The 12,266-nt window shown below is 42.0% G+C and overlaps 2 protein-coding genes across 2 annotated transcripts; both read left to right on the plus strand.

The window, feature by feature from the left end:
* The first annotated feature begins 1,026 nt into the window (after positions 1–1,026).
* On the plus strand, positions 1,027–2,144 carry LOC146625353 (uncharacterized). Its single transcript, XM_085362013.1, has 3 exons — positions 1,027–1,043; positions 1,128–1,174; positions 1,246–2,144. Exons 1-3 carry the CDS (start codon positions 1,027–1,029, stop codon positions 2,142–2,144), a joined length of 963 nt encoding a protein of 320 aa, XP_085218139.1.
* A 4,939-nt stretch (positions 2,145–7,083) lies between these two features.
* On the plus strand, positions 7,084–10,680 carry LOC146625354 (uncharacterized). Its single transcript, XM_085362014.1, has 5 exons — positions 7,084–7,100; positions 8,047–8,093; positions 8,177–9,492; positions 9,535–10,499; positions 10,644–10,680. The coding sequence occupies exons 1-5, from the start codon at positions 7,084–7,086 to the stop codon at positions 10,678–10,680; spliced, it is 2,382 nt and encodes a 793-aa protein (XP_085218140.1).
* Positions 10,681–12,266: the final 1,586 nt, after the last annotated feature.

Consider the following 12,266-nt stretch of genomic DNA (forward strand, 5'->3'; position numbering starts at 1 on the left):
TAAGAATTTCGTAACATTGTTGCATTTGGGAAATGTAGTCCGTTTGAGCTCCGATGGTAAACCGAAATAAAATGCTGAAATAAAACTGCGACATTTTGACAAATTTTTTGAAGTTTTGATCAGATTTATAGCTATATTTGCAAACATTTTAATCTAAACGTTAAATAGAAATGTCAATTTATTAAGTATGAATATAAATTAAAATGGTAAATCCAAATATGACATTATAAATATTTATTTAAAATATGTAGGAAATTTAAAAAAGAAATAACAAAAATTGTGACGTGTAAATAAAAGTGATATACACTTAATATAAATAAACAATTTGAATTCTTAAATATAAAGTATACATTTTAAATCACAATTTGAAAGTATTCTATGCATTTTACAAATATAAGTTTTTTTATAGTTAAATGTAAATATTAAATGCATATTTTAAATTTAACATGTTTGTATTAAAAATAATGCAAATATAAAAATATTACTGTAAACATTAAAAGTTTGTTTTAATAATTAAGTGATGAATCTAAATACTGAAATTTAAATGTTGTTGATGATGTGTTTTTATTTGTTCACAATGGTAAATAAAATATTTAAAATATCAAATAAAAATTAAAAATAAATACGCATTAAAATTAAATTTTAATTTATTAAAATACTGATTTTAAAAACAAACAGATTTTAGATATAAAAATATATTAAATATAAATATTAAGAAATCTGAACACTACGCAGGTCTGCTTCATTTCAAACAACCCTGATAAAACATTTGAAGAAAGCTGAACTGAAGGTTGGCAGAGTGTTGCTTAAATCTGCCTGCAGTGCCTCATTGTGCTTCGCTGGTTTCTTAATTAGCTTCACCTGGCTTCAAGTAGTCACACAGCTGGCCAATTAAGCCAGAAGGTAAGAAAATAAAGTTCTGCAAAGAGTTTCGCTGGCTTACTGTCTGTTCATTAGTTTCTAGGTCCATAGTTTGGTAGCAGCTGACAGAAGTGTCTGTCTTTGCTGCTTCCTGTAGCTGAAGCTATGATGTTTATATTAAGGCAAGCCTTAAAGAAGTTTTTTTAAAAGTTAAATCAAACATATTTTTAATGTCACTATTAAAGCTTATAGTCTCTTTTGTCTAGATGGTTGCTGTTGTTCTTGCTAGCTGTCAAAAGTCATCAAGAAAATGGTAAGCAAATAAAATTTGATAATTTTATGCACCAACATTTTTGTCTAACATATTCCAATGTTCTCTCACAGATCAAGAATTAGCCCATACGGATGATCAACTGGATTTAAGCATTTACTTTAAAAATGAGACATTGGGGACCAGTGGGATACTTGATAACTATAATTCAACCTTGAATGAGAGTAACTACAGCACAACAGTAACAGTGGATTATCAGCCTGAAGCCGAAACACTGGCACAAAATGGGTCTTTGCCAGATCTCCAGTATTCATTAAGTAATACTGAACCTCCACTAAAAGAAGTGGAGTCTGGTTTTCAGGTACAGGTGCTCCAACAGCAGCGTACCTTCTCATCCAGGCAGTCACAGGAGCCCCAGGTGCCGCCACCTACCTCCCCACCCAGTGAGACTACATGCCCATCACAGGTGCTCTTGCAGGTGCCAATGCCGCGTAGTCCTCCACTTTGGCAGCTGGAGGTACCACAGCAGCCCCGTTCTCCACTCAACCGGCTGGGGGTGCCTAAGGTGTCCCAGGTATCCCCAGAGTTCTACTCTCCATCTCAGCAGCTGTGGGTGCCAGAGGAGCCTGGTTCATCACACCAGCGGCTGGATTTAATCCAAATGCATCAATCCCCTCTCCAACAGCTACAATTTGCAGAGGTGCACCAGCAGCCTAGAGCTGAACTCAAATGGGCACAGGTGGCTCAGGCACCCCAGCAGCCTGGTTCGGCCCTAAAGTGGCAGCAGGTACCCCGGCCAAGTATCCGGCTCCAGCAGCCGCAAATGGCCCAGTGGCCACAACGGCCACCCTACCAGCTCCTGATCCCTCGCTACCAGGCCAAGTACTCACATTACCGGCCCATGATATCCCGTTACCGGGAAAGGCTGCTAGGACACCGACCCAAGACTCCGCTCTTTCGAATCAAGCATCTTCGACACCCCCAGCAGATCAGATATGCACGTTGGAAATAAGTTTTTCAAGCAGACTCATTAAAATTATGATCCAAATCTTTTTCTTTTTTTTTCTCCCCTCAAATTTTGTAATCAAAAGTAGGCAGGGCAACATCGGGGGACTTTTGTGTTTAACATGAATTTCTTTCCGGCGCAGCAGCTAATAAGCATGAGGCAGCAACACTAAGAGAAACAATGGGGAAGGTTATCTAATGAAACCTCTCAGATCATCCAAGAGTTCAGATGTTACTTTCCTGAACTCACGATTTCTGTTTTAGGCACTGCAACATTGAAACACTGTTCTGACCTTTCAAAGTAAAATACAGCTACTGCTATAATTATTTTTGCTATACGTGTCTATTTATTTGTTGAAAAGCTCAATATCTAGTTTAGCGTTAAGCTAAACTAAATCCCTATATTATCCCCTATATTGTTACACCATCTTTGACAAAGGCTGCCAGCATAATGTGTGCCCCAAAAGGGTTTTTGCAACATTTCCATTGAACGTATCCATATCCATTCCACAGCACATCTACTCCATTACACTCAGAAGGCTAAGAACTGCTTCTAACTTGTTTTCTTTAAAACATTGGATCAAAGTAGATACTGTTCACCTGGCAAACCTTTGTGTTTCAATGTGTTTTCTAGGAGTGTGCAAAGTTCACAGGGTTTTTTTTTTTCTTAGACGTTGGTGCTTTCTGCTTCAGTAAACTTTATTGTAACTCTAATAATGCAGCTTTTACAATCCCCTCCACTAGAGGGAGCACTACTCCGTATCTGTAACCTTCCGGTTACAGATGCGCTTCCCAACCCCCTGAGCCACGGTCGCCCCACGATCAGCTGTGGTAACCTGTAAAGTGAGCAGGCTGTCTTTTCTAAGCTATATGATATTCTTAAACTTTTGCAATAAATGAAATAAAGGAGATTTTTAGACTAGTACACTTATTTAATGTGTTGTTTATGTTTGTTAAGCCAAACCTACTTTTTAATGTTTGTAGCAAAGGAATTTCCAAACTTTGCAATGATTTTATTGATAGAAATCATGTTGATATAGACATAAAGCCAATGGCGGAATACTTCTGTCAGCTGCACATGTATTATTTTAGCAGAATTAACCTTCATAATTTAAAATCATACTATTTGGAAATCCAGTGAAAATATTTAGGCTTCTTTAAGAACAAACATCTAAACCAATCAGCAGCTCCAACAAATTCAGCTGCAGGTTTTTCACATTTAAGTCATCTGAACAGCATCTGCACAATGGAAGCTGCTGAAAATGATTTGCAAAGAGTTGCAAAATACCTCAAGGTCCTTTCCTGGTGTCATAGTGAGCTTAATCTGCTCTGAAGTAGAAACACCTGTGGTCACCTAATCAACAAGATAAAGGGAAAACCTTTTAAAGATTTTCGAGAGCTCAGGTTCTTTTGCTGGTCTCCTGGTTTGGTAGCAGCTGACAGCAGTAGCTGCTGGGTTTGTGGGTTCTTGCTGCTGAAGCAATGAGGTTTTCATTAAGGCAAGTACTAAATAGGTTTCCATGAAGCTAAAAGTTTTCAGTTAGAGCTTACAGACACTTGTTTTCTTTAGTTGGCTGTTGTTGTTGTTACTTCTCACTGTTGGAAGTCATCAAGCAAACGGTAAGCAAGTTAAATTGCATCACTGTTTAATTGCATAGATTAAATATTCTTAAAGGTTAACAAACTGCTTTTTGCTGGATACCAACCAGATTCAGGTAGTCGTTACCCCAGAGTGAATGCTTCATGGCGCAGCGAGTCAAATGCTGCTCATACTTTAACCCTGAATGCAAAGGCAAGTGATCCTGGCACAACAGTGAATCTAACCGTGCAAGTCTCTGCCTGATAACTAGTTTTATGCACATCATCAAATGTCACAGGTAGTGAAGTCTGGTTTGCAGTCACGGGTCCCCCGGCAGCAGCATAAACCTCAGGCACCCATTCAGCGTGTATGCTGGCACAGCTCAAAGGCTTTGTGCTTTCCCCAGAAGGCCCAGCAGTTCACCAGTGCACCACAGCTTCCCAGACAGCAGGTTGACTCCCTATCTTGGGCAACCCAGCCAAAGTGGAAGCCTTCCTGCCCGCCCAAGCACTTCTGCCAATCCAAGGAGCCTCGGGTGTCCCACCGGCCTGGTTCTCCACTCAGGCTGCCTGGTTTCCTGCCCCAGTGGCCTGACCGTCCACTTTACCAGCTTCAGAGACCTCACTATCAGGCCAAGTGGCCACTATACTCACTCCAGATGCCTCAGTACCATGCAAAATGGCCACACTACCAGCCTTACTACCAGTCCAAGCGTCCACACTACATGACTGTCTTGCCCATCTACAGGGGGAAAGTTATTGGTCTATCCAGGCAAGCAACTCCAGTATCCCCACCAGGTGAGTTACTTCTAGAAAGTTAAACTTTTTAAACAGTCCAATTTCTGCTCAACCTTCATCTGGGTGAGCTCTTCTTACTGGCTGAGTAACAGGAGTGAATTTTAAGTGGGATTTATTTCTTTCAGGCACAGAACGTGGTGCTAATGTAATAGCCACACAAAGGGACCAATGGTCATGGAAAACGATTAATGAGATAACTGGTTTTCAATGGCCTTTATTCATGAATGTTTTCTCTTAGGCACAGCAATGTTGAGCCTTCTGAATCGTTGTACGGACCTTCCCAATTAAAATAACTTTCATCTTGACTCTCTAAGCATTTACTGAATGATTTGGTAATAAAGTTTGACAAGATGTGTGTATGATGCCAACACAATGCTTTCCTTCTGTTAAGAGTTACAATTTGTAGAAACTTGTATACAAAGCAGATTGAAATTTTACACTGCAGATAAGAGATGCTGTGGAAGAGCTCTCCCCAAAGATAATTACTAAGGATTAAATACGGAGTGGTTTATAAACGCAGTGTGAAAGGTGACTAAAAATACTTGGTGCATCATGGGAATCCCCCAGAAACTATTACAGCGTAACAGAGGGAGGTTTTTGGTTCACCTGATCCAGCCCCAACTATATGCTTTAATAGACGTTTTAAGCCTATTTTTGAAAGTAGAGATGGTGTCTGTCTCCTAAATCCAAATTTGAAGGTGGTTCCACAGAAGATGCGCCTGACAGCTGAAGACTCTGCCTCCTGTCCTACTTTTGAATACTCCAGGAACCACAAGAGTCTTTGTCACATTGTCATACAAGTACAACACACAATGAAATGTTCTGAACTGCTCCTTTGATCGAGACTTAAACAATAAGTAAGGTTAAACTCTGGAAATGTACATTGTGCAAATGGAATGTTAAAGTGCTTTCTGCCTTATTAGCATGGCAATTTATTGACAGAGCAATGCAAGTAGAGTGACCAGTGTAATGTACAACAGCGAGCAGGGTAATATAAACAAACGGTGTAGCAGCGTTTGATATAACAAATCAGATATGACAGTGAAAGTTCTGGAATGGGACATAAGGTCGTAGGACTTGGCCTGAGGATAGAAGCTCACTGATAGTGGGAATCACACACGTGCTCTATTGGGGTGATGCAGTACTATAAGGTCTTTAAGATAAGATGGGGGGGCTGATTATTCAAGACCTTGTATGAGAGGAGCAGGATTTTAAATTCGATTAACAGCGAGGCAAGGAAGAGAAATTTGATCTTTCTAGACCGTATCAGTGCTCTTGCTGTGGGTTTTGGATAAACTGAAGGCTTTTAAGGGAGATTTTTGTTTTTTCTTACATCCTGATAATAATAAATTTCAGTAGTCCACCCCAGAAGTAATAAATGCACGAACTAGTTTTTCAGTGTCACTCTGAGATGGGACAGTTTTAACTTTAGAGATGTTGTGCAAATGGAAGAAAGCAGTCATAATTGTTTAATATGTGCATTGAAGGACATGTCCTGGTCAAACTTCACTCCAAGGTTCCTCACAGTGTTACTGGAGGCCAAGGTAATGCCATCCAGAGTAAGAATCTGGTTAGATACCATATTTCTAAGATTTTCAGGACAGAATACAATAACCTCAGTTTTATCTGAATTAAGAAGCAGAAAGTTAGACGTGATTGACGTCTTTGTCTTTAAGACATACCTACAGCTTATCTAAATGGTTTGCGTTATCTGGCTTCTAGATAAAATTGGGTGTCATCTGCAGAGCAGTGAAAATGTATACTATGCATCCTAATAATACTGCCTAAAGCAAGCACATATAACGTAAACAGAACTGTTCCTAAGACAGCTGATTCAGATAGGTCAAGAAATAATTCATTTTTAAGGGCCCCCAAACAACAAGAACTAGTTAAAACACAGTTTATAACAATAAATACCAGAATAATAGTGACCAAAAACTAGTAATTGACTATAAATAAACAGAATAAAGTATCAGTGATAGAACTGTTAAATACATAGGAACTGGCCCAGCCTGACCTATTATGCTTTACAAAAAAAACAAAAAATGTATTGCATACAGCACCATGTAAAACAGTAGAATATGGCTGTATCCCAATTCAGGGTCTGCAGCCTTAAAGGCCGCATTTTAAGGCCGATTACGTCACAGCGACAGCGAGGCTGTCCCAATTCAAAGGCTGCTCGAAATGCAGCCACAAATGCGTCCTTGATTTCCCTGCATTTTAAGGATGTGACGGCGTAGACTTCGTGGCCCAAAATATCCCAGACTTCATAGTGCAGCAGTGGGCGTGGATAATTTTGCCGAAAACTTTTAAAAGTACTGAATAATATGTCACTTATTTATGTGCAAATGTTGAATAATGAAGAAGATTAAAACATTACTGTTGGCCACAGTGTTTCCTAATTAGCTACACCTGCATACAAACAATCACACCTGAGTCCAATTAACCACCCATGACAGAGAGGAAAATTTTTTAAAAGGGCTGCACTGGCCTTGCTGTGTTTTTCAGCTTCTTGATTTGGTAGCAGCTGAGAGAAGTGGCAGAGTTTGCTGCTTCCTGCAGCTGAGACCATGAGTTTTTTATTAAGGTAAGCTTTTAAAACTGTTTTTACTAGTGATGGGTAGATGAGGCCTCGTGAAGCGTTTCAGCACATTCCCCAAACTGTATCGACACTGTGTCGACTGTTTTGCTCCATACTGACACCTGCTGGACCTTAAATATCATTGCAGGCAACTTACTTGAGACTCACAACAGACACTGATTCAATGACCTAGTCATACTTATATGCACTGTATACACTGTAAGGTATTGTACTTTCCATGGAATCATTTTATATCTTCTATATTGCAAATATTGTAGACATCTTTAAAATATATTATGAATGACATTAAGTGAAAATTAAAATGAAAGTATTGTGAATGTAATATTACCCATTTGACTCAGTTTATTATAAATTTCTATTCAGAAAAATAGGTTTATCCTCCGCAGAACAGATGCGACATTTAACCTGCATAAAATGAAATGAATAATTTACACTTCAAGTCACATGGCTGTTTTTTTTTTTTTTCTCTATTCTGATAGATTACACTGAAACAAAGACAGACAAACTATTACCTTATTTGCAGTTAAAAGATCAAAATGATTCCACACAGCAGAAACATTTCTTTTTCTTTCGGGCTCCATTGTGTTATGGAGAGATGTGTATTATTATTATTATTATTATTTTTTTAATCTTTGCGAGAGTAATTTTGTGTTTTGTTTTGTTTTTTTGGTGGGGACTCATTCCGTTGGCAGATGCGGATGCGGTACCTTTTAAACACAGTTTGGCGCGTTGGCAATGAGCGATACAGCAGCTGTATCGATCACGTGACTTTTTCTTAAAGCGACGCACGGCAAGGCATCGCTAGTGGAGCTTGATACATGCGTCGGTGCGTGAGTGTTTCTGGACCCATCACTAGTTTTTACTAATATCTGTATCAAACCATCTCTTAAGTTGTTATTAAAGCTTAGAGTCATTTTGGTATTTTGTCTAGATGGTGGATGCTGTTTTTGTTAGTTGTGGGAGGACCTCAAGCAAATGGTAAGCAAACACACCATTGCATTTTGTAGACTTAAATTTTTGCTTAAAAGCCTATAACACTGTCCCTTTTGAAAATCATGCAGATCAGAAGGTGCCTGTTGCAGATGATCGATTGGATTTAAGTAGTCTTAACTCTGGGAATGACACTTTGCATGGTAGTGAGACATTTGGAAATCATACCTCACCCTTGAATGCAAAAAGCCACAACACAACTATGTCCTCCACTAACCAGTATCACCCTGAATCTGAAACCCTAAAACAGAATGGCTCTGTGTCCAAAGAACCAAAGCCTGATGTTCAGCCCCTACCAAATCTACGGGCATCTCAACCACGTCAGCGCAAACCCAAGCAGTCACAGGTGCCCCAACAACAACTAAAAACTTCCTGCCTACCCAATAAGCAGCCTTCATGCCGACCCTGTCCACCCCAGGGGCCTAGCTGCCGGCCCTGCCCGCACAAGGAGCAGTCTGCCTGCCGGCCTTGCCCAACCCTGAGCTGCCAGGTAAAGCAGCCCCAAAAGCCAGAGTTGTCAGAGCATGTTGGTAAGCCAGCACTGCATCAGCCTCAGGTGCATCCACCCAGTGTGCCTCAGGAGAGCAAGCAGACCGTTTTGCATCCACCCAGTGTGCCTCAGGAGAGCAAGCAGACCGTTTTGCATCCACCCAGTTTGCCTAAGGAGAGCAAGCAGACAGTTTTGCATCCACCCAGTTTGCCTAAGGAGAGCAAGCAGACAGTTTTGCATCCACCCAGTGTGCCTCAGGAGAGCAAGCAGACCGTTTTGCATCCACCCAGTGTGCCTCAGGAGAGCAAGCAGACCGTTTTGCATCCACCCAGTGTGCCTCAGGAGAGCAAGCAGACCGTTTTGCATCCACCCAGTGTGCCTCAGGAGAGCAAGCAGACCGTTTTGCATCCACCCAGTTTGCCTAAGGAGAGCAAGCAGACAGTTTTGCATCCACCCAGTTTGCCTAAGGAGCGCAAGCAGACCGTTTTGCATCCACCCAGTGTGCCTCAGGAGAGCAAGCAGACAGTTTTGCATCCACCCAGTGTGCCTCAGGAGAGCAAGCAGACAGTTTTGCATCCACCCAGTGTGCCTCAGGTGAGCCAGCAGACAGTTTTGCATCCACCCAGTGTGCCTCAGGTGAGCCAGCAGACAGTTTTGCATCCACCCAGTGTGCCTAAGGAGAGCAAGCAGACAGTTTTGCATCCACCCAGTGTGCCTCAGGTGAGCCAGCAGGCTGTTTTGCATCCACCTAGTGTGCCTCAGGTGAGCCAGCAGACAGTTTTGCATCCACCCAGTGTGCCTAAGGAGAGCAAGCAGACAGTTTTGCATCCACCCAGTGTGCCTCAGCAGAGCCAGCAGACTGGTTTACATCCACACCATCTACCCACTCCATCTCAGGTGACAATGCACACTGGTTTGCATCCACCCAGTCTATCTCAGGTGACAATGCACACTGGTTTGCATCCACCCAGTCTATCTCAGGTGACAATGCACACTGGTTTGCATCCACCCAGTCTATCTCAGGTGACAATGCACACTGGTTTGCATCCACCCAGTCTCTCTCAGGTGACCCAGCAGTCTCATTTGCATCCACACCATCCACCAAGTCTCCCTAAGTTGAAGCAGCAGACTGGTTTACGTCCACATCATCCACATCAGGTTCCCCAGCAGACTGGTTTGCATTCACACTCTCTGCTTCTGGCAACGCAGCAGAAGGCTTTCCCACCCCTGCATCTTCAGCCACCACAGGGCCCTGCCTTTCTGCCCCAGCACCCCCATCCACAGGTTCCCCAGAAGACTGCCTTTCTGCACCAGCACCACCATCCACAGGTTCTCCAGCAGACTGGTTTGCATTCACACTCTCTGCTTCTGGCAACGCAGCAGAAGGCTTTCCCACCCCTGCATCTTCAGCCACCACAGGGCCCTGCCTTTCTGCCCCAGCACCCCCATCCACAGGTTCCCCAGAAGACTGCCTTTCTGTCCCAGCACCCCCATCCACAGGTTTCCCAGCAGACTGCCTTTCTGTCCCAGCACCCCCATCCACAGGTTCCCCAGCAAGCTGTCTTTCCATCCCTGCACCCCCATTCACAGGTGCACCAGCAGGCAGTCTTCCCACCCCTGTACCTCCATCTGCAGGTGCCCCAGCAGGCTGCCGTTCTGCCCCTGTACCCTCAGCCTCAGCCCATGCCTCAGCAGACATATTACCAATTCAAGCAGCTTCTGGAAGCCCAATGGCCCAAACGGCCACTCTACCAGCTCCAGGCCAAGCAGCCACGCTACCAGCCTTTCATGTCACACTACCAATCCCGATTGCCAAGCTACAGTCCCAAGGTGCCACTGTACCAGGCCAAGAAGCTTCAGCACCCCCTGCAGATCAGATACCAATATTTCATAGCTTCATGTCGGTAAGCCACCCACACTGGCACATCAGAAAACAAAATGCGCAAAATCAATGAATTTATTGTGGGTTTCTTTCAGGCACATCATCCTTGTTGAGGGGAGCAGGGCAAGTTTCAAACACTACATTAAATCTATGCCTTTTATTTTAGGAACTGCAGTGTGGAACCTGCTGGACTACTGGACTGACCTTTCAAATGAACATTTAGTTTGTGCTTTATACTCTTGACTACTAAATGTTTTGTATGTGCTGATCCGTTTGATGCCAAGTTTCTGAGCACCTTTGAATGTTTTAAACAGGAGTCTTGAGGTCTGATTTAGCTCATGCATTTTGTTTTTGGTTTTTTGTTTGTTTTTTTGTTAAGCCTGTGCAAAAAATAATCCACATCAACCAACACACCAGTGCTTTTCCCAGACTTGTAGAAATTCTTTGGTAAATGGTGAAAAGCTGATACCAAACAAGTCTCTGCATTCTTTGAGAAATGAATGTTGCATCATAACTGTTGTGACACATGGGGATTCATGGTACCCACATCCAGTCTCTTTAAGATTTTCTCTATTTTATGATTGTGGTTAATGGTTCGTAGAACTTATTTAAATGTATAAGGTCTTAAATTAGTGCACCTGTTTAGTATAAGCTTGGTGGGGTAAGTGGGACCAGGTGCCCAATTTCCCCATAAAGCAGCCAAACATTTAAAATGTAACTATAGGGAGGCAGCACGCGCCCAAGAAGCTACTGCAATCTCCCAATTTTTGCTCAAGCTGCAAAGCTGCTGGTGTCTGCTTTCCAGGTACAGCCTAAATACTAACCAAATCTGAAAGAGCACTGGACAAAGATGGGTGTGTGATTAAAATTTGCAGATTATTTTTAATCCCTGTATTCTCACTGCAACACCGAAGATGCTTAGTTTTTTGCATTTGAACCACTGTCATCTGAACTTGTCACATTAAATTAATATAAAAAGTACTTTCTGCCTTCCTGCCACTTAATCTGTTTTTAGAAATAACACACATGCTAGCTGCACTGCAGTGAACTTGCTGTGAGGTTTCTACCTAAATGTATTGACACACAGGCTGTTTAAACATAACTTGAATTCCTATTGAGTTAAGTACTTTAGAAAGGACAAACATAAGTTACATCTTGTACCGATACCTCTTTACTGATAAAGTTAGGGTTTCTTACAATAAACAGGTCAGGTCCCTGTTTATTGTAAGAATGCTGTTATTCACCCACTGTTAAAAAACCTAAGCTTGATGCTTCTCTTCTCAGTAGCTACAGACCGATTTCAAAATTACCGTTCATTTCTAAGATTTTAGAAAAGGTTGTGGCTAAGCAGCTTATAGCTGTTCTAGATGAATACAGCATTCTGGATAAATTCCAATCTGGCTTTCGTAGAGCTCACTCTACTGAAACTACACTTCTTAGAGTCTCCAACGACATTTTGATGAGATGTGATGCAGGAGAATGCTCCGTTCTGTTGATGTTGGACCTGACCTCCGCCTTTGATACTGTGGACCATCATATTCTGCTAGATAGGCTGAGAGGTTTGGTGGGTATATCAGGGGCTGCTTTGGACTGGTTTGAATCCTATTTGCATGAACGATCCTTTTCTGTGGCTACCTCGAAGTACAGTTCCTCTTCTACTTTTCTTGCCTATGGTGTGCCACAAGGTTCAGTTTTGGGGCCTTTATTGTTCTTACTGTATTTACTTCCTCTTCAACACTTATTGAGCACTTTTAAGGACATTTCGTATCACTGCTATGCAGATGATATT

The sequence above is a fragment of the Diplotaxodon limnothrissa genome, linkage group LG9, assembly GCF_057381915.1.
Source record: "Diplotaxodon limnothrissa isolate DT_005_m linkage group LG9, D_limnothrissa_male_GT1.1, whole genome shotgun sequence".
Lineage (NCBI taxonomy): Eukaryota > Metazoa > Chordata > Actinopteri > Cichliformes > Cichlidae > Diplotaxodon > Diplotaxodon limnothrissa.